The following is a 20,641-nucleotide window of genomic DNA, read 5'->3' on the forward strand; positions in this document are numbered from 1 at the left end:
AAGTATTTTTCATTGAACCACTTAATTCTACTGATTTTATGCTAGGGATTTCTTTCTTTTTTACAGTTTACCTTGACTTTTAGAGGCGACATTTAAAAAAAAAAAAAAAGACAAAAAAAAAAAGAGGGAGGGAGCTTCATTAAACACATTTAACACTTCTACACAACCCACAGAGCAAGAAACACTGGTCTGGTGAAGTGAACTCATAGCTGGAAGACAGGCATTTCAGCTTGTTTGTGGCTTGGTCGCTGACTCACTGCATATGATGGACCACCTCACTTAGTCCAACTTCATGTATCCTTGACCCATTTTCAAATGGTCTAGCAATCCACGCCATCTCTAAAAGTCAGGCCTACAGTATCCCAAGTGGAGCATCCCAAAGACAGGTGGCTCTTGCTGAAAAAGAGGGTAAGCTCTTCTCCCACCTCCGTTCTCTGAAAGTACAAAGGATGCTGCTTGTTCATCGTTAAAGAGGACTTTGAAACCTTTGGATGAAATACCCTTTCTGAACCTTATTCATGGCCTGCCAAAACCAATAAGGGGGCTTGGGATTCTTTTTCCCTTTTAATTCCAACAGGGTTTAAGCCATGTCTACAAGTATAAAGTTGAACTAGCAGCTCAGGACTGTTGGCCCCAACACGTGGCTTGTGGTCAACGTGTTGCACTTGGGAGATTTTGATGATGCTCACAGCAACAGAAAAACAAGGTGACACAGAGACCTGAATACAATACATTTGCAGCACTGTTATTGCCCATGGGCTGAGAGGGGCTGGTGACTGTTTTCTAGAGTAGCAGTTTGCAGTCACTAGGATACTCCTAGCGGGGGACCCACACAAAAAAGGAGAAATGCAAAGCTGTTATTAAACAGTCTTAAATTGTGAAATCCATAGCTACAATGCAAAATGGTTTTGGGTCTGGAAATCAGAAAAAAAAAATTAAAATAAGCACTTTTTAGAAGAAACTGGCCTTTGAAAGTAACCTCACAGCCTAGCCTCACTAGAAAGGCACTCTAAGCCTAATATGCAGGCTCTTCAGGGAAGTTGTTTAAAAATACTTTGTGCACAGCCAATTAATTTTAACTTATCGATTGAGATGGCATCTCTTAATTGTTCAATTTGTTAAATACTTCTTTGAAGAATTTTCTTTCCAAAGAGCCACTTAACACCAATTTCTGTAACTTGCCATTTAAGCTGTTGGTGGACACATATACATTCATAAGCATTATATACGTGGTGAAGGTATATACATTCATAAGCGTTATCTACATGGTGAAGACTTTTTAGTAGTTCAAAAAACCAGCAGCAACAACAAAAATAAAAAAAAAAAAAAAAAAGGGTTTGTCTTAGAAAACCACACTGGAAAATAACCACTCACAGGTAATTCTAAATAGAGACTTGTGAAGTAAAGACAAATGCAACTGAGAGCTAATAAAGCCCTATCTGTTAAACTCAGCATCCTGTGAGCTGATATTGGGCTTTTAGCACTCACCATTCTGCAAACCACTGGAAAAAAATGGTAATGGGTAAAACCCAAGAAGATGTGATAAAGTCTTCCTATTTCGCTGAAAAGCCACACGTCATTTGCATGAACACTTCAGCAAATAATTGCCGAAAAATCAGCTGTCAATCAGCTGCTGCTTCTATACGACAAGTTGACTGGAGGAAAAAAAAAGTTATTTTCAAAATTAAGAATTGTGTTGACGTATAGAAGCCATTGATCAGTACGTGGGCCAACGCAGAACTGACGCAAATTACAAGGTACTGAATTAAGAAGAGTCAAAACCCAAAAAGTTTTAGGTAAATGAAGAAGTATTCTTTATTGATGGGAAAGCAACCCAGTAAAGGGGTTCACAGCCTTAAAGAACAAAAAAAGCAATTCACCAGACAAAAACTCCATGCTGAATGGAAACCTACTGAACACAACTGACAAGATCCAACTTCTTTGCTGGCATCTGGGCCTTTTCCTATTAGTATCACAACTTCACAGTTTCCAGTGCAAACCAGTGCAAGTCAAGTTGCCCCACAATCAAGCCATGCGTGAAAGCTCTCCCCGTGCAGGATTACAGTGAGGGAATTTATCATGACAGTAGCCTTAAATTGTTTCAGAGCAATAACATAGATAAGATATGGTGTTTGGCTTCTAAGTGTCCAGTTTTGTTCACCACCAACTCTTCCACACCCCCTGCCTAAGACACAAGCCTGTCAACACTGAAATACATTAATAATTCTACCCATGTTGGTATTCCCATGGCCTGCTCTAGGCCAGGGTATGCATGTACCAAATCACAAGCAAAACTCACGTTTTACACTTGCTAGACATCTGGACATAACTTGAGATTCTCAAAAGGAATGATGTGATGAACACTCTGGTCTTTCTCTGCCTCTCAAAACTGAAAAGGCTCGTGAGCACCCATGCACTAGATGACAATGTTCTCAGAAGATTAAAAAACAGATCCTTTTACCCATCCCAAGCCAAGCATGCCTTTTATTGGGGCAGATGAGAAAACAGAGTGAAACTAGGCCTGGACAACAAATATCACAGATGTAAGATACAACTCTACCATTAAAGAATGCCCCATTTTTCAATCAACAGCAGAACTGCCTAAAAATAATAGTAATTTAAACTCAATCAGAAAATTGAGGTATTTTTCATTAAAACTGATTTTTCAACCAGCTCTAACAAAAAGGAAGTAGAGGAAGAATGAAAATAAAAGGCATGAAAATGTAATATTAAAAGTACTCCATGTTTTGTGGCTCTTACTACAGTAATAGCACCTCCCTGCCCCATCCACAATTTTCTTTGCAAGATCAAAACCAGACTGACCCAGCACCTCGCTCCGTATAATTTAGCCTTCCACCGAGAAACATAAATAATACTCTCAGTCTCCCTCATACAGTCTACTATTTATCAGCTACAAACATCTTTACTCTGAGATAAAGTAGGTTTCCAGCTGTCTAGATCAGGGGATAACTTACAGCAGCATTTCAAAAACATGTTTGCCCAACTGGGGAGAATTCAGAGCAAAAAGGGAAGTCCTGCAGGACATGCTGTCCTCTGATAGTCAAACCTCTGTACTGTTACATGAAGAACGAGGAGGAGGAGTGAGGAAAAGGAAATGTACACATATCACAACTTTGTACTTATACAACACTTTCTCTCCACAGTCCTCTACAGAGAAACAAGGCATGAATCTTCACCAACCCCATCTACCAGGGATGAAACTGAGGCACAAGAGAGGGGGAATTTCCCCGAGATTGAAAGAGTACTGGAGGGAAAGCAAAACTCATGCTAAAAATTTTTACTGGCTCTGAGGATTACGCTAGTACTACCACCTTGGTTTTTTTCCAACAGAAGAGTCCTACCACATAATTGCTTCTCCAACACAGCAATGGACATTGAACTTGGAGTTCAGGGAAGAAGGAGGAGGGGGGCAGAGAAGGGGAAACAAGCAGAGTTTCAAATCTTTGGTGTGTATTTATAATGTTGTAGAGAAACTGCATTTCAGGATGGAATGATTATTGATTTCTTAATGGATTACTGCTGCACAAATTTACACTCCCCCCCAAAAACATCAATCTTAGGATAATAATTATAAACCTATCACAGTGTATAGAGCATTCTGACTGAGTAGAAACGTATCACTATCTGCCGGGAAATGGCCAGTTTTCTATTTCTCCCACTCCAACCACATTACAGCATGGCAAGGAGCTACTAAAAAATACATGCTATTATAAAACAAAGTTTGTAATAGCCACAGGACATACCTCTAGTCAACTTTCATTAAACGGACTCTTTTAAACTGCTGCCTTTAAGACAATGCTTGATCCATTAGTGAACAATTAGTTATTAGAATCCTTTTACATTATTTTTATCATAGTAATGAAGCAGCCCCAGCATAGAGTGAGACTCCTTAATGGGCAACATACATTCACAAACCCACACACCCTCACTTTTTCTGCTTACCAGCCTACAGTCAAATGTTTCTGTAGCTAAGTAATTTTTTAGCGAAGGCATCCATAGAACAGCTTTGCTACAAGCAGCATCACATTGCAAAAATGACTGAATTACCACAAGGACTTCCCTTGACTTCAAGAAGCGCCAGACCAAATCACTGGAAACGGGGCACTACGGCAATTTAAAAATCATTCTAAAACAAAAACCTCAATATCCCAAAGTTTGTGCAAGGTGCAGGAATGTGGAAGATTCAAGTCTGGCTCTGCTCAGTGGTTCCCACCCATAACACCACCTATCTTCTGCCCACTGTTTAACTAGAGACATTATATGAGGTTATAGTCCAACATGAGCTAAAAGCGACCTGCAAAAGGGCTGGTTGTGAAGCCAGCACCTCTCAGCTGCTGGCCCCACCTCTCTGCAAGAGACCACCCTTTGCACTGGGGCAGAGGCAGCAGAAAAGCCAATCTGCTGCCTCCTTGACCAACACAATTTACAGATCTGTTAGCTCCAGGCGTTAGCACGGTTCAGCATACCTTTGACTCTGCAGAAACATCAGCACCAGGACACCCTACTTAAGACACCACCCTCTCACTGTGTGAGACCGTGCAGTAAACTGGATCAGTGAATCGATCCAAGCTAAAAATATCCCATTTTGTTGTTTGGTTTTTCTTTTTTAGAAAAACTGCTGGCATTGCCACAGAGAACAAGGCACATTGAACTCTACTTTGAACGCTTGCCTTAGGAACAGTCATCTCTGCTAGAAGGGCATGTGGGGCACTTGCCAGTCATAACATCTTTAAAGAGTCCTAACTAATGACAGCCCACACATCCACTGCAGGTTAAAACCTGGCACACAACAGATTTTCAAGCTCCTGCAGCACTGTTTGACTGCAGTTTGCTCTGGAGCAGAGTTGCAGTTACACCCTGCTCAACACCAGTCCCACTGTACCCAGTGCTGAGCCTCGCCGTAAGCAGCACTTAACAGAATAGCTCGTAGAAGCCAAGTGCTAGAATTTAAATGGAAAGATGACATATAACTTGATTGTAACCTGGCTGTTCCCTTCCATGCCTAAAACAATTTCATATACAAATGCAGCCAGTTGATGTTCCCCCAGACTAAGGTTGTCATTACCTACAACTTGCCCCCATGAAAAGGGTCTGCTCCAAAAGCACGTGGAACTACATGAAGAACCTTCCACGAAGTGCAGTGGCTTTGGATAGGGCCTAAATTACGCCTGAGGAAGCTCTCCAGCTACACAGCACAGGATCAGCACTCTAACTCTCATTTTCCAAGAGCCTACAATTCAATTAGTGCAGCAACTTCCCTTTCTCATAAACTGTCATTCCTCCCCTAGACCAGGAACTAGTCATAGCTGCTGTGGGACAGCAAGAGCATCCCCAAAAAAACCTCATCTACTCAAAAGGTGGTTAACAAAAGAAGAAAACAGCCAAAGAAAGCAGCATTCTCCAAGGTACACAGGCCACATAAAATAAAAGCAAAAGGCCCAAAGCGCAACACTTGCCATCAGCTTCAATTAGCAGCAAAGTGGGGTTTGGGAAAACAAGGGCCTCTTCAGAGCTGCTATAGGGCAAAGATGAAATCCCAGAATTAAAAACAAAATCCCCACATGCATATTAATATTCAGAGGCAATTACCTTTCAGCTTAAAGTCAGCCAACATGCATCTTACTACAGCAGCTCTTAAAGCAATCTTGTTTACAATTGGAAATGGATTACATTATCTCAGCTCCACCTATCCTCATAATGCAGAGCAAACTGTCAAACATAAAATTACAAAATGGTTATTGTAAGGTATCCCCTTCAGCATAAGAATTAATTTGACCTATTTTATTACTAAATTATTACTCCCACACAAATTTTCTATCATAGATATCTATCAGCGCTGACATTTATATTCCAGAGAGGCGCTCTCAGATGCATATTTTCTTCTTTTCCATCTCAAAGGTGTATTGAGCAGATTTGATGTAAACAGCCTCCTGCCAAGCTAGTTAAAATCTTTAAACTTTATACATACAATTAGACTGTGACAATAACCATTTGCTGGGGAAAAAAAAAAAAAAAGAGAAAGAGATCTACACAGAGTTTCAGATTCTGAAACAAAATGCTTCACAAGTTAAAGAAATGATTAATCTAAATTTAAGGAGGACCTACAGATATTTTTACTATGGCTCCGGCAGGTAGTTCTGATTGTCACCAAGAGACACGATTTGACACAATGGCCCTGATTAAGAATGTGCTTAAGTCCTATTAAAGCCAATGGAAGTTAATCATCTGTTTAAGAGCTTTGCTAAATCAGGACCAGAACAGGAGACATTTCCAAAAAATCTGGGCCTAAATTGAACACACACTAATTAGCTGCACACACCAATTACATGATTATGGATGAAACACAGTTGTTTAGCATTTACAACAGCACACTTTGTGTGGAATCACTTAGAAATAAGGTCTAATTATCATTCCGTAACAGGTCCCACAATGCATTATAACCCCCATATACCATGTTAATTTGAGTTGAAGGAATAGCTTAAAGAGAAGAAAAAGGAAAAAAAAAAAAAAAAAAAAAAAAAGAAAAAAATCCTTCCAGTAATATTTGTCCAGATTCTCAAGTGGATCAAGATCTGACCCTTCTGGAACTTCACTGTGTTCACAGTAAGAACATCTGAGCACTCCAGCTCAGCTCTGTTTTCTTATTGCTACATTTTGCTTACAGAAAATATTCACTCTTGCATTTCAAAATGTAACATTTGTACTCTATGCCGCCTAATGACTTAAGCCCTGCACTCAGGAAACAAATTGACACAGATTTGCATATCCAGGATTACAGATATCAGAAAATTATTTCTAGCAAATTACTGTGCGTACAAACCAGGAGTTGCTGAAAGTGTAATTGTGAATGATCTCAACCATCTGAACTACTCGACATTAGCCAGGATTGCCAAGTCTCACTTTTATGTCCCTTAGACCGATATTTACTGTTTTTTTCTTAGCAGCAAGACTTTCAGATAAGTGACCTCAGAAGTCTCCACTTTCATTAAATTAAGAAAAAAAGACATTCCCAACCCCAGAGACTGCTGAAAAGCCATGCTTCAGTGCAAAACACGACTCAGAAATGAGAAGGTAATTGAGAATTACATTTATTAAACAAACACACACACACACAAAAATTTCATGGCATGTAAGGCAATCTTGCGATTTAAAACTTGACTCATGATTGTGAAAGTTTGGAGTTGGCATGCCAACTTGGTGAGCCATCTGCTCACCAACAATTTATAAACGAGACTGCTGCCAAAGCCACCCGATTACTCAGTTCTAATATTAGTGATGTAACTAAAACACGCTTGTAAGGTTTTTCTCCCCATGAACCAGGAAGCACAAGAAAAAAATCCTCACAGAGGAAAAGTTAAAAATAAAATAGGTAAAATGTATTTATGCTCAATATTCCCTTCAAGGCTGATTAGTAGGAGCATTCAAGATTAATTCAATGCTTCAGTTCTGTAATTCCCTCTAAACCAAGTCAGAAGGAAAAAAATCAGTAGTGATTACAAATGATGAGACAAGGTGAATCATATATTCTGTATCCAATACCCATTTCTTTGTTAATGATTCAAACGGTACTTTGTTAAAATAAAACACACTACGCTAAAAAAGCCCAACACCTCATAAGAGCATTTAATATATTTTGACAACAGATTTAAAAAAAAAAAAAAATCAAGAAATTGTGCATACACGCTAGCAGGTACAACTGCTAATTTTACTAGTGATGCTAGAACCAGGCAATTTGGGATAAAAACACTATCCTATTTAAACAATTCCTTTCTTATTAAAATTCCAGATTTCATATAGCAGTGAAAAACTGCTGGAAATTAACCTACAGTAAATAATCCTTGGGGCAAAAGATACTGTAATGAAACTGCATGGAAAATTACTCACTCAATCATTTTTAAAACGTTGAGTCACAATTCAGTTTTGTTGGCCTGAAACTCCAGATCTATCTCCATGGCAAGTCAGTAGCAAATCCCAAAGCACAGTCAGTATTCCCAGAGCTCAGACATGTGGATGTGCTGCTACAGTAGTAAACCCAGGAGCCTGCAATGTCTTGCACTAGCACTTCCACGTAGCACCTCTTCCCACTGAAGTAAAGAAACAGTTTAACCACTGGCTTCAATGTGAGCAGAATTAGGACATTCTGGAGTGCTCTATAGGGGACACTAATAAGACTGAAAACACAGGCAATCCTGGTGGTATTAATTAGAGGACAATGACAGCGATAAACATCCCACTTCATTTCAGAACACCTTGCTCTATCACTGCCAAAAGAAGGAGCTTTTAAATCTGCATTTTGAAATTAAATGCATCATCATTACACAATTACTGTTCTAATTAGCCTCCTCAACAACAGATCGGCTTTATTTATGATTAATTTTAGTTAATGAGTTAGTTGTAGTTTTATCTGACAGATAATGGGAGAGAATTAATAATTGCTTAATCCACACAAAATTCTGTTGTTCACATAGTGCACAAAATTTTGACAAATTATTCTGAACCCTAGCCAACAACCACCAGCACATTTTCACTATCTGAAAGCAGCCAAAGCTCAGCAAATGTTACCATATTACATTACAGTAGATTAAACTGTTTATATATATAGTTAGAATTATTATTATAAACTACAGTCATAATTATAAATTGAAATTTTGTCGCCAGCACATAAGGAAGCATTCCCCCTTCCAAAACACCTGGCCAGAGCAATTAATTCAGGTCATCTCTTTGATGGTCTACCAAAATCTATTCCATTCACAGTCACACAAGAAAATGATGCTGAGACCCAAGCTGGAGAAGAAACTGTCGTGTCCCCATGTCAGGCATCCCATATCTCTCATACCTTTGTCCATACCTCTCCAATGAGCTCTAGCCTGCCTCTGAAGCCAATTCAGCATCACAGTTCTAGTTTTTTAACTAGGCATTGGTTTTAAATGGTTTTAAACCATCATCTTCAGTTGCCACATCGCCACCTTCTCTCAAAAACACTTTCCCCTTCCCAAACGCAGGGCTGGTTTTGCCTCCACCCAGACCCGAGTACTGACCTCACAACAGGAGACACGTCAGGAATTCCTCAAAGGGACTCTCACACACCACTAGTTTCATAAGGGCGTTTGGATGCCACAGCAAAGGCGAGGAAAACATGACAAGCTGGGGCACCGAATGACATTCACGTGTTTGAGAAAACAGAACAGATGATAGCGATCAGCATAAGCAAAGCAGAACCGATATCCTAGTGCAATTCTCTTCTTCTAGCACAGTAGTCTGTTGCTGGAGTGCTGTCTATCAGATGCAACATAAAACTTAAGGATCTCCCCGTATACAGTCACTAAGGAACCTTGGATAATTATACTGCAATTATCATTCACGTTTCTACAATGAAAACACTATTTTTACTCTTTTCCCAAGGCACTGTACTTTGCTGTTCTAGGCTGTTAAAAAACAAACAAACAAACAAACAAACAGGGTTCCACTGCAGGAATGGCAGCAGCTGGGACACAGATAAAGCATCCTGACATGAAGATGAGCAAGTACTTCACAGAGCGTCATTATAGATTATTTCCTGGAATGCACTGCAGTTTGCTTTGGTTTTGAATACATATGTGATATATATTTACTAGAGCAAAATTCTCACTACTATCGATTTTTCTATAAATATTTAATGGTTACCAGTCAGAAGCTAAATTTAAGTAACAATAGCGCTAATGACATTAAATAAATGAAGCACTTTAAAAGTGTGAGAAAAAAGCAAATACCTCTCTACAGCATTTTAGCACAAGAGCAGTAAGACAGCAACCTCCAACCATGTTACGTGCTGATAGCCTGAGTCATGTCTGGTCTCACAGTCCAACCAGCGAGGTGATTTTGCACAAACATCTAACAAAAAAGTAAGTTCTCCGAGCAGCAGATTTAGCAGAGACTGGCTTCCAACAACTTTTTCCCATGCATCTGATGTTTGAAAAGGGTAGCGCTTAATAGCTTTTCCTTCAGCAGAGGCACAATTCACATACCTCTCCTCTTTCTGCCTTCCTAATTTCATGAGACCTACATGATTCTAGTATTTTTCAAGCCTGTACATCTCTATCGTATGTGACCGAAACTCTCTATAAGTGCCTTCAATTTGTATTTACACACATCGCACATGTACAGGCTTGTCATAAACCAGGGCTGGACACATTTTCATATTTTTTTCTCCAGCTGCCAACCTTCTCTACTTGGTATTAGCTAATCTGGGGGCAGCTGACTGGTGATAGCATTTATACTCTGAGAACACTCTGGTTTGGGATTCACATATAAGTGCATAGGATTTTAGAGAAATAAAGAAATTGTGCAACTGATAGAATACAAATTTAAAAGAACACAAGAATCAACTCACAGAGCTCTCACAGCCTGTTAATGTCATATACTACTTGACCCTTAGATACACAACTAGCACATTACTCTTCCGAACTCTTGAGTCTGACTTCAAAATCTGACATTTTGAAGTCACATACACAAATGATGAAGCTGACTGCCTCCCACCTATAGGAGCTGAATTCATACACTAATTTCTCTAATTTTTCTCCACCTCTTCAGCCTATAATTTTATTCACCCATTTGTATCTCTTCAACTGGCATCCTTTGTGAAGCTCTTAAAGATTTATTGTTGAAAAAGCATGATATAACAAGGAGATATTATTACATTACACTCTAGAAGAATAGATTATTCAAAGGATAATACCTAACAGTGATGGAGAGAGGCCTGTGTATTTAAGCTAGAGGAAATTTTCAAACAGGGGGCTCAGTAAAGCTGATACACTTGATTGTTCCACACAGCTGCATGGAGATGTATTAAAACTCATTGGGGAACCACCTGTGCTGGTTACAGGGTCAAAACAACTGCTAAAGTTGACTCAATTTTGGGAGATAAAACCATAAAACTGTTACACACATGTATGTCTAGGACATGCCTACATCTGAAAGAGGATGAGGATTAAGGCATGGTGTGACTTTAAGGCCCAATAGGTGTATTCTAAAATACTAAACTCTGCACGGGTACCAGATCATTGCAGGCTCTCCAGAGATGCAGGGGGAGGAGCCCCTCATCACGATACTACACATGCGATACAAAGGCTGTACCTAGGAACAGAAAATTAAAAGCAGTAGAAAAAACTGCTAATTAAGAAGATTTGTTCCCCTTCAGGGGCCATTATCTGGACAAGGCAAAACAGATGCTGCAGGATATCAATTTCTCAAGAAATAAGATTAAAAACCACCAAAACCAAACCCCGTTTTCTTCTTTTGCCTGAGCCTTCTCCCCCTATTACAGACTTGGCTGCTAACCAAAACAAGGTCTTCAATCTACTGCAACTCTTTCCTGGAAACTTTTAAACCATCCATGACTTAAAGAGAATAGCTACTCTTCCTCAAATGAATAGACCTCATATCTCTTCTGTGTAAAGACTTGCTGTTTTCATACAGAAAGAGGAAACTTCTTTCACTTTCAAAAGAAGGGAATTCACACCAGCCTGTTTGCTGCTCTCTGGGCAGAAGTGAGTGTTCTAATTCATGCTGCTGGAGTCTAAAGGATGCACAGATATATGTAACAAAAAATGTCTCAGTTTGTGTTTTATGGCTAGGCCATTATGTAAGAGAGCACATTTCCTTGCAGAGGGAATCATAAAATGTCCGAAGGCTGGGCTGGGGACTAGGAGAGTAGCTGTGAATTCTTGTATGACTGCACGCACACACATTCCCAAATCAAAGAGTAATTATGAGAAAAATTAACATGGATTTGGGCATATTACAGGCTTCTCCAGCCACCTTTCTGGGCCACTCACCAACATAACTTTCATAGACTGAGGGAACACTTGTCCCTTGAGAAAAACCAGGACAACACCACTGTCTCCTGATGGAATTAGGGGTTTTTGGAGGTTGAGGGGAATGCAAGGCAAGCATGACTAATAAGAGAGAGGCTGGAGAAGTCTCCAGCCTACTGTTGAAGGTCACAGCATCATTATCTTTAGGACAACACTTGTTTTGTGCAAGTGGAGGAACAAAGGGGATCAACAAGAAAATATCCCACATCAGAAACTCAAGGTTTGTCACATATGTGGTTTAACCGCAAATGGAGCACCTCTATTATAATCCCTGCCCAGATCTTCCATTAGCTGGAGATGAAACACGGACTGTCTTACCTCCTCACGTAAGAGGAAACTTCACAAGAAAAAAGGTGATAGACAGGACAGGCAGACAAGGTGAACGGATTTTTCTGTGCTTCAGTATGTCCTACCTTCTTTGGAAACTCCTCCAGACTTCCACCCCCCAGGACAAAGGACCTGACACCAACAGCACCAAGATGTAGCTGGGTCTTCTATCCCTATCACTGCATGAAGCTTCGGGGTAGACAGCAGAGCTGAGTCCTCAGAAGGCCTTCTCCAGCCCAGCGATAGGGCAAGGACTTCAATACTCCCACTAATCTTCCCTTTCTTGATCCCCTACTGCAGTGACTACACCTGTGCCCAGAACAGCCCCACAGGTGGTTCCCATATCTCGGCAGAAAGAGTGCGTGAAAATAAAGTCTTTGCAGCTTCTCCAGGTAGTATGAAATATGTTGGGGAGAGGGGAGGTAAGTCTGGAGTGAATCAGATTCCTTGGCTCATGACTTGCGTAAAGCCCACAGCCTGCTTAGAAGAGGGGCTCCTGCCTACGTAGTGAGACGATGCACTTAAACTCTGCTGTCTTTTTCATTCACCACCAGCTGGCAGCTGCAGTTATTCACACCCTCTACACCAGGGCTGGGAGTGCAGTTTGGCCCTAGGACTGACCTCCAACCGCCTACAGGTGTTCCCCCATTCCTGAGGGGGCACAGGGATCCCACCAGCAATCTTAGCTTCACCGCAGGAGAGGCCAGGAGCCCCGTGACTTCTGGACAGGCCGAATGCAGAGCAACGGTGAGCTAAAAGAGCGGGTATAATGCGCAGGGAGCCCACCACCTCTGTGATGCTATGCTATGGGAATAAACCCCAAAATTGGAAAGCAAAAATAAAAGGTGCGGAGAAAGCAAAACTCAGTTTAAGGAAAAAAAAAAAAGAAAAAAGAGGTTTAATTCATGGATGTTTACATGACCTATCAGCACAGAAATGGGGGGGGAATCAATCAACCCCACGCTTTTCCAGGAACGGTGTCTGCTGTTTTACGGTACGCTCCAGTGTAACACCTGTAACACCGCTTGCAGGTGACCCTGCCAGCCAGGGCTGTGCTCACAGCAGGAGCTTCTGCCAACATCGCTCCGCCTGTGAGGGATTACAGTTCTTCAAAGCCACAGGCTGACACAGCAGTGCCAGCAGAAGCCGGTAATGTAGACCTGGCTCCGGATCAAGGGCACATTTTGCTGGGTAGTGTAAATAGGGGTTTGTCCACACAGATTTGGTAATGCTCAGCTGCACGGGAAGAGTTAAAATGCTGTGGTTGTTCTAAGGTAATCACAACATAACAGGGTGCTTTAGCACTATGTGGGACAGGAAATAAGCTACACTGGTATTAAGGTACTTCTGAGTGTGTCTCATTGTGGGGCTGCAAAAATTAAATGTAAAACAACCCTGAAGTTGTTCTGTAGATATTGTAATAAAATTCCTACTTTTGTCAACGCCTAACACGTGTCATTCAAACCACCATCGTAAGTGATCTACAGCCTCTGTGATTCAGAGAAAAAGGCAAGAGAGGGAAAAAAAGCAGCACAAAAACATGAAGGGACTCCCCTATGATGACAAGAGTTGGGAGAAAACCTGGACCTCTGGTCACCTAGCCCAGAGCCATACCTGTCAAGCCTCATCGCTTCTTGGTGATAATCACAGCTCTGCTTCCTTCCGTTTGGATGCAGCAGTCAGCCGCCTGGACTCCAAACAAGTGTTCACCGCTCTAGGCAAGGGACAACATGCCGTGGCACAGGCTCTGCACCCGGGCTGGCAACAGGTCTTGTTACACAGAGAGCAGTGGCACAGCCTTCTCTTGAAATTTTCTACAGAGCTGCTTCAAGGTGGATCCCCTGAGGAGTTTGATTCACTGGGATTATTGAGGAAAAAGCAGAAGAGGGCTATCCCTTTTCTCCCAGGTAGAACAGCATCGCTTCGTTAAGGTGCCCTCTTGGCACTGGAAAGAGGTCACGCACCACTCACCCTCAGTAATGCACAAAGATGACACCGGTAGCTGCATTTCCACCTGTAAAACCTAGTCTTGCAGACCAGCACTTAGCTGGAGGACCAGACAGAGCCTGTGGCCCACAGGAACGGGAAACAAGCCCTCGATCCAATTTCTCAGGGGAAAATACCCACTGATTTCAACAGGAATGGCACCTTCCCCTGGGTTCAGGGATGGGAAAGACAGAGCGCTCTCTAATGGGTATCTCATTTCCATTGCTATCAAAGTGCCACATTTCAAGGAAGATGAGGATTGCTCTTTTCGTTGACATGTCTGAAAAAGAACTGAAATTCCAGAAGCAAACACTGAAAACTTGCTGACTACCAAGCTAGCAAGATCACTGAGTGTTGTAACAGGGTGTGTACCAAGGAAAGTTAACCGAACCTGACACTCCAAGAGAATAACAGAAGCTCCCTAAGAAAGGTGTGTGCTGCAACAAAGCCCTGGCAGATGACCTCTCAAAAGACTTCCATCAGAATGAATAAAAACCTATTTAATGAGATTAACTGATCATTTCGCTCCACCCTCATTATAACACTCACCGAGAGAGAGGAATGTTTTTTCAGCCGAGTATCTGACTCCATAGGGAATGCCAGAGAGACTGTGACAGAAGATATTTAAAATACACAGGGGAACTCTCCGCCACTGGAGTGTGGTAGTAACTTAAACTAACTTAGTAAATAACTTAAACACCTACTCAAACACCTTAGATAACAACTTACTTAAACAAACAGCAAGTAGCCACTGAAACTAGTAGGTGTTCACGCAGAGTTCATATCAGAGGAACTATTTAATGATTTTAAACATACCAGTGTGAAAAATCTACGCTGATGTGGATGAAGCTACAACAATCCAAGGTGCATCCCAGCAAGTATGTCACTTCCAAGTAACCCTTTTTTCTTTTCTTAAAAAAAAAATATATATATATATATACACAAACAGTGTACACTGCTCTGCAGAGCTTCAGTTTCTTAGGTGTGGACAAAAACCTAGCTTTCTGTTTAAAGCCTGATCATCACCTTTTTATTTATTATTTTTCCTCCTTAAACTTCAAGAAAACTAAACCCATTGGCTAAAACTTTGATGAGTATTATTCCCCCGGGAACTCTCAGGGAGTCTGAGGTTAAAAGACTGAGGCAAAGTCAGTGCTCCTGAAAGCGTCAAAGGAGCTCACTTCTTCCAGTTCCCCGCCACACTTTCTTGAGCTCATCCCTTACATCTAAGCTCATTTTGGCATAGTGCATCTTCACTGCCCTTCACCCTGTAAGACCACAGGTACGTCTGTATCGGGCATCATCGTGAAATTCCACAGCTGAGCTCTCTAAACATCAAACTGTCAAGGTTGGGAAGTCAGACACAAAGGACTGGAGGACATCTCAAGGGACTGCCAAAAGTCCACCTTCCTGCACTGAGGCAGGATCAAAGATACCCAGACCAATAGATGTTGCCTACCCTACTCCTTAAAGGCTGCTGGGGAAAGAGATTCATCGGCATCTCGAGGTTATCCAGTCCAAGTTTTTCGCACCATATGCAGTGTTTCACACTTTCCAAGATATTTGGAAGAACTAGAGACCTGATTCCCTACTTCAGAGCACAGCAGTTTGGCTGCCAGAATTCTTCATGCCCCAGTGCACGTGTCAGGGGAGTGACTGCCTCAAAGCACTAATTCAGTCCTCCCAATGCAGCCCAGCCCAGCCAGCTTCAACCACCCTCCCTACAGAAAAGTCTCCTGCAGAGGCTCAGCCTCCGTTTCCTCATCCTACTGAAAAAACACATACTGAGCCAAAAAGAATCCCAGTGCAAGGTCCAGCCTCACGTGCCTGGGCAGCAGACTCTGGCGATGGCAAGACTTGCTTGCTGTGTAGCTGAGGCACGAAGCAACCTCTAATTTCATGCAGTTTCATTCCAAAAGGCACGCTCCACAGTTACGTTTCTTTATCCATACAGATGTGGTGCTGATACAGCTGTGGTACATGAAACTTTCTGCTCGAGGCAACACAACTGTGGCGAAACAGGATTTGCATGACAACTTAGAGCTGAAAAACTAAAGTAACCAAGAAAGATTTGGGGCTTTGAAGTTACAAAAAAAAAAAAAAAAAAAAAAAAAAAAAGAGGGTGCAACTGATGGTCCACCCCAGTCTTCTCTCATCACTGGGAATACAGTATCGGCTACATGATACTAAGACCTTGCCTAAGTTCTCTTTAAATACTGCTGCTGAAATCACTCACACTTAACCCTGTTGTCCCAATAGCTATCTTGTCAGACAGCACGATCATTCCCCACCATGGAGAAAATGCAATCACCTCGTTATTTTCAACAGAGTCAGCTCATAATGCTTATTTTCTTAATAAACTATTTCTCATAACTTAGTAACACTTTAAGCTACTATAAAAACATCTTGAAAGCACACCACAATTTTAATCAGTTTCAAACATCAGATGTTGGGTTTGATATTTATGATTGTTCTGACTGTTTCATTTAAGGGCTCCTTTTGTCTATGAAAGCAAAGATAAGAAAATTATCTGGGACACCCACTGTAAAGTCTCCAATCTAAGAGGAAGTTTTCTCTGTCACTGACTGTCAGATGCTAATAGCTGCTGTTACTATTTTCTGTATGATATCAGGCAAGCAGTCTTAGAGAAGTATCCTTCATCCTATACAAAGTAGTCATCAAGTCAACAAATTGAACAACTGTGCCCCTGCAGTTTATAAAGGGCACATTCTTCTAAATCCATTTTAATCTACAGGCGGGAAAAAAAAATCTCTAATAACTATAGTAAGAACTCAGTGTGGTATTATGAGGAGGTGACTGGGAATTATTTCTTTTTAAAGCCTCTTTTATAAGGATTCCCCATCAGCCTTTAATTAGCGTACTGGTTCCTATTGGGAGGTTCCTGGTTACTTACAGCCCAGTTCAGCACTCACCGAAAGCAACAAGACAGATGCCCTTGAACTTGGTGGGGTCTATAGGAGGGCTCAGAGCCACGCAGGGAACGCTCTAGTACCAACACGAAGTTAATTGAGCAGGCCTTTGATGCCCAGCTCTGGGTGTCAGCCTTTGGAAGAGTCTTCCTATGGAAGATCAGAAGAAAATCTGGATTTCCCAATTTGGGGCTATGTAAACATATCCTAGGTACTCGGCAGGTATAGCACTAATTTGTCTTGCTGTAGAGGAAAGTGAGATGATCTATCAACCTATTCAATTTGACTATTTACACATAGTTTAAATCTTTGCTTACATAGAACTACAATAAGGTACTTTAGAACAGAGCATCTGCCAAAATACATACAGTATTCTGCTAAAGGCAGATACATACCGTCAGGTATATGTAAGATCATTAGTTAGCTATGACAGGCGATTTACTGTGATTTATCTTTCAGGATCATCTCATTCACAAGGAAAATTGAGTGTCAACCCCATCCATAACCTATACATACCGTCTAAATACTTGAAAACGGTAATAGGTTAAAGGATGCTGTAGACAACTCTCCAACACAAGCCAAAATATTTAACCCAAAACCTTTTGGAAAAGAACCTGAAAACACCAGTAGCCCAGCCAGAACTCCTGCTAACACCGATTGCCAGGGGCTAACGAACACAGAAAACTCTTTACCTAGCACATAATTTTACTGTTGCTGGGAGAGCACAGCTCAGTCGTTTCGGTACAGATCCAAGAAATTTGCTTCTCATGGTTTTCTGTCTGAGCCAGACACAAATTAACCCTAAATTAAGAGCTGTGGTTCAAAACGATTCAATGGAATGCAAGAACAAAGGTCAAAACTTAGATCTCTGGCCTGCAGGTGCACATCCTGAGCGTACAGCTAAATAAGGCCATCCACCTTCTCGGGATGATTGGCAACAAAACCAGGAGTGAAACATCTGAGGTCTGATCCATGTGCCACCTTACGTACCAGCTCCTCCATTAGCAAACCCTACCCAGCCAGAATGACATGCCCTGGGCTTCACTGTAATGGCAGGCCAACAGTAGATCAGTCTCCAATGGCTCCACTAGAAATTAAACCATACTGAAACACTTACAATGAAGGATGATGGATTGATCCAACAGGAGCAACTAAATTCATACAAAATATTTCAAACAGACATTCCTCCTTACCATCTCCACCTCGCCTAAAAAAATATATTTAAAAAAAAAAAGAGGTCACAGGCCTGTGGGTTACTGAACCTTTCCTATACCCTGCAGAACAGGTGGAAAGCTCTAAAGCACAGCCTGGCAATTTAGTCTACACATGCCAGATTCAAGATTTGGCCAAAAACCTTAAATGAACCAACGTAACAGCTGCCACAAAAGCCGACAACCTCTAATCAATACCTTCCATGCTTAAGACAGAACAAACCACCTCTCTGCAAGACATTCTTACGCCTGCAAAGAGTAAATAAATTACAACAAATTTAAGAAGTTCAAGTTTCGCTTGGCTTAAGAACCTCAGGCAGAGCCCCTAATTTTTCAATAGCAGCACATGCTTAATGCAGAGCAGCAGTGATGAAAGCAGTTGAGACACCTGTGAGATACCACAAAACACATTTTAAAAAATAAGATATTCACCAAGGCTGCAGATACATGTGTGTTGCAAGAACTAATGAAGCTTAAAAACCACTGAAAATGTTAACACAATGAACAGGAAAATATTGAATGTGTTAAAGTATTTTTGCATGACTTCATTCTAGATCTTTTTATTCCCTAATTTGACTCTGGTTTTTAGTCTAGATTATAAAGAAGATTTAAAACAGGGAGCTTTTTTTCCCTTCCAATGAAGGCTTCCCATTAATAAAAAGGAAACAAAGAAAATGAAGAAAGTGAGTAGTAAAACTTTTACAACATAATAAAATATATCAGAATCCCAGTGCAGCAGGATTGGAATTGTCTAAAGATGCTGAATTATGATCGGTTGTCATATAAAGTTCAGTCCAGAGTATTAGCAATCATATTCTCTAGCAACATGTATATAATTGGGAGATCTTCATAATAACCCTCAGTTTTAAAGGCTCATAAAAACTGCGTTTTACTCGTAATTTGCAGGAGGAAGGAAGAATTCTTAAAGGAAAGTAACATCTTTCTCTCAGTAAGAAAGACTCTGAAGGCAATACACTGTGTATTTTAAAGCAGGCAACCCTAAAAGCTCTCTCTTCCTTTCACAGTTTTCAGTGGGGTTATTAGACAAACACTCAGTTTAAAAATATAAATATGTATCTATAGTACACACACTAGAAAGAAAATCAGTATCACATAGAGAGAAACCTTCTGAAGGCATACTGGAAGCAAAGCATGTTAAATTGTTTTTGAATACAAGTACAGAGTTACTTTAAGGTAAATATCTTGATGTAGCATTGTAACCAACACTAAAACGAGCTGTGGCACTCATGCACAGAGAAAAGAAAGGATGTTGGGTTTATGAAATGTGTGTAAAGAACATTTATCGACTTCCAAAATACAGCATGAAAATAATTATAAAAATATTATCAGCACTTGACACTCTGGGTAGACTCCCAAATGTCTCTATGTTTTCTCAATTTCTCCGCTGACATTCTAAAACAAAATCCTTTCAGTTTGTTAGAGAGTCAACTACCGAGTGCCATAAACTTCCAATTATCCCAGCCACTTTTGGACTTGCCAAGGCAAAGCTGAAGTAATGAATAGGATGCTGAAGTTTCTGTATGGAATACTAAAATACAACCTGTCACCAAGCCCAGATATTTTAACTTTATACTTTTGCCAGAGTAAAGCCTTTTTGTAAATAAAATGTGTTTGTTTTCAAATAAAGCTACTTCAAGCTGTTTTGGGAAGCACAGTAAGTAATAATAATAATAACAACAACAACAACAATTTCCATTTGGATTTCAAAACCTGATGAAAAAAACCCAGCACATGTCAAGCCTAGTGTTTTCCTACCTGCAACAGGTAAGGACCAGCTCTCAAATGCCACCTTGGGATAGTTCAGACTAGTAATCCCGTTCATGTTTAGATGAGACACCAGCATGAACAAGAAAGGAAAAAAAAAACCAACAAACCAAACCAAAAAGATCTACCCTGTCCTCCTCTTCTTTTATTAGCAATGCCCACAGCAGTGGTTAAGACCCAGTAAGCAAGCTGAGGACCTGGAGGACCAGACTAACCCGAACCCGCTGCTAGAGAGAACCAGGTTTAAGAGGAGACTTACTGCTTGCCATGTGACTGGGGGAGGTATGCTGCCCATTGGGTGTGCTGGAGGTGAGGTCAATGGCCATGCCGGAGTGCTCCCTTTCGGGCGAAAGCTCATTGTCACCTGCTTTCACAAAACAAGTCCCCCGTAAGTTTCCATCCCCTTCATCAGCAGAGCAACACAACAGTTAAAAAAGTACGACTCGCTCGCTCCCTTTGCCCTTCCCTCCTTTACCAGTGGGGTCTTCCACAGCCTGCAAAAACTGAACTCTCAGTGGCCACAAGTAAA

The 20,641-nt window shown here is 41.0% G+C and overlaps 1 protein-coding gene across 6 annotated transcripts in view; it reads right to left on the minus strand.

Annotated features, from left to right (window-relative positions):
- Positions 1 to 20,641, minus strand: part of IKZF2 (IKAROS family zinc finger 2) — a 120,330-nt gene that overhangs the window by 96,105 nt on the left and 3,584 nt on the right. For 5 of the 6 annotated variants that reach the window (XM_074829737.1, XM_074829741.1, XM_074829739.1 and 2 more), the window contains one exon: positions 20,372 to 20,476. In XM_074829737.1, the coding sequence (XP_074685838.1) occupies positions 20,372 to 20,476 (105 nt within the window). Of the gene's footprint in view, positions 1 to 20,103; positions 20,183 to 20,371; positions 20,477 to 20,641 lie in introns of those variants that run through there. The other variant, XM_074829738.1, reaches the window with a different exon arrangement.

Source organism: Strix aluco, chromosome 6 (genome assembly GCF_031877795.1).
Source record: "Strix aluco isolate bStrAlu1 chromosome 6, bStrAlu1.hap1, whole genome shotgun sequence".
Classification (NCBI taxonomy): Eukaryota; Metazoa; Chordata; class Aves; order Strigiformes; family Strigidae; genus Strix; species Strix aluco.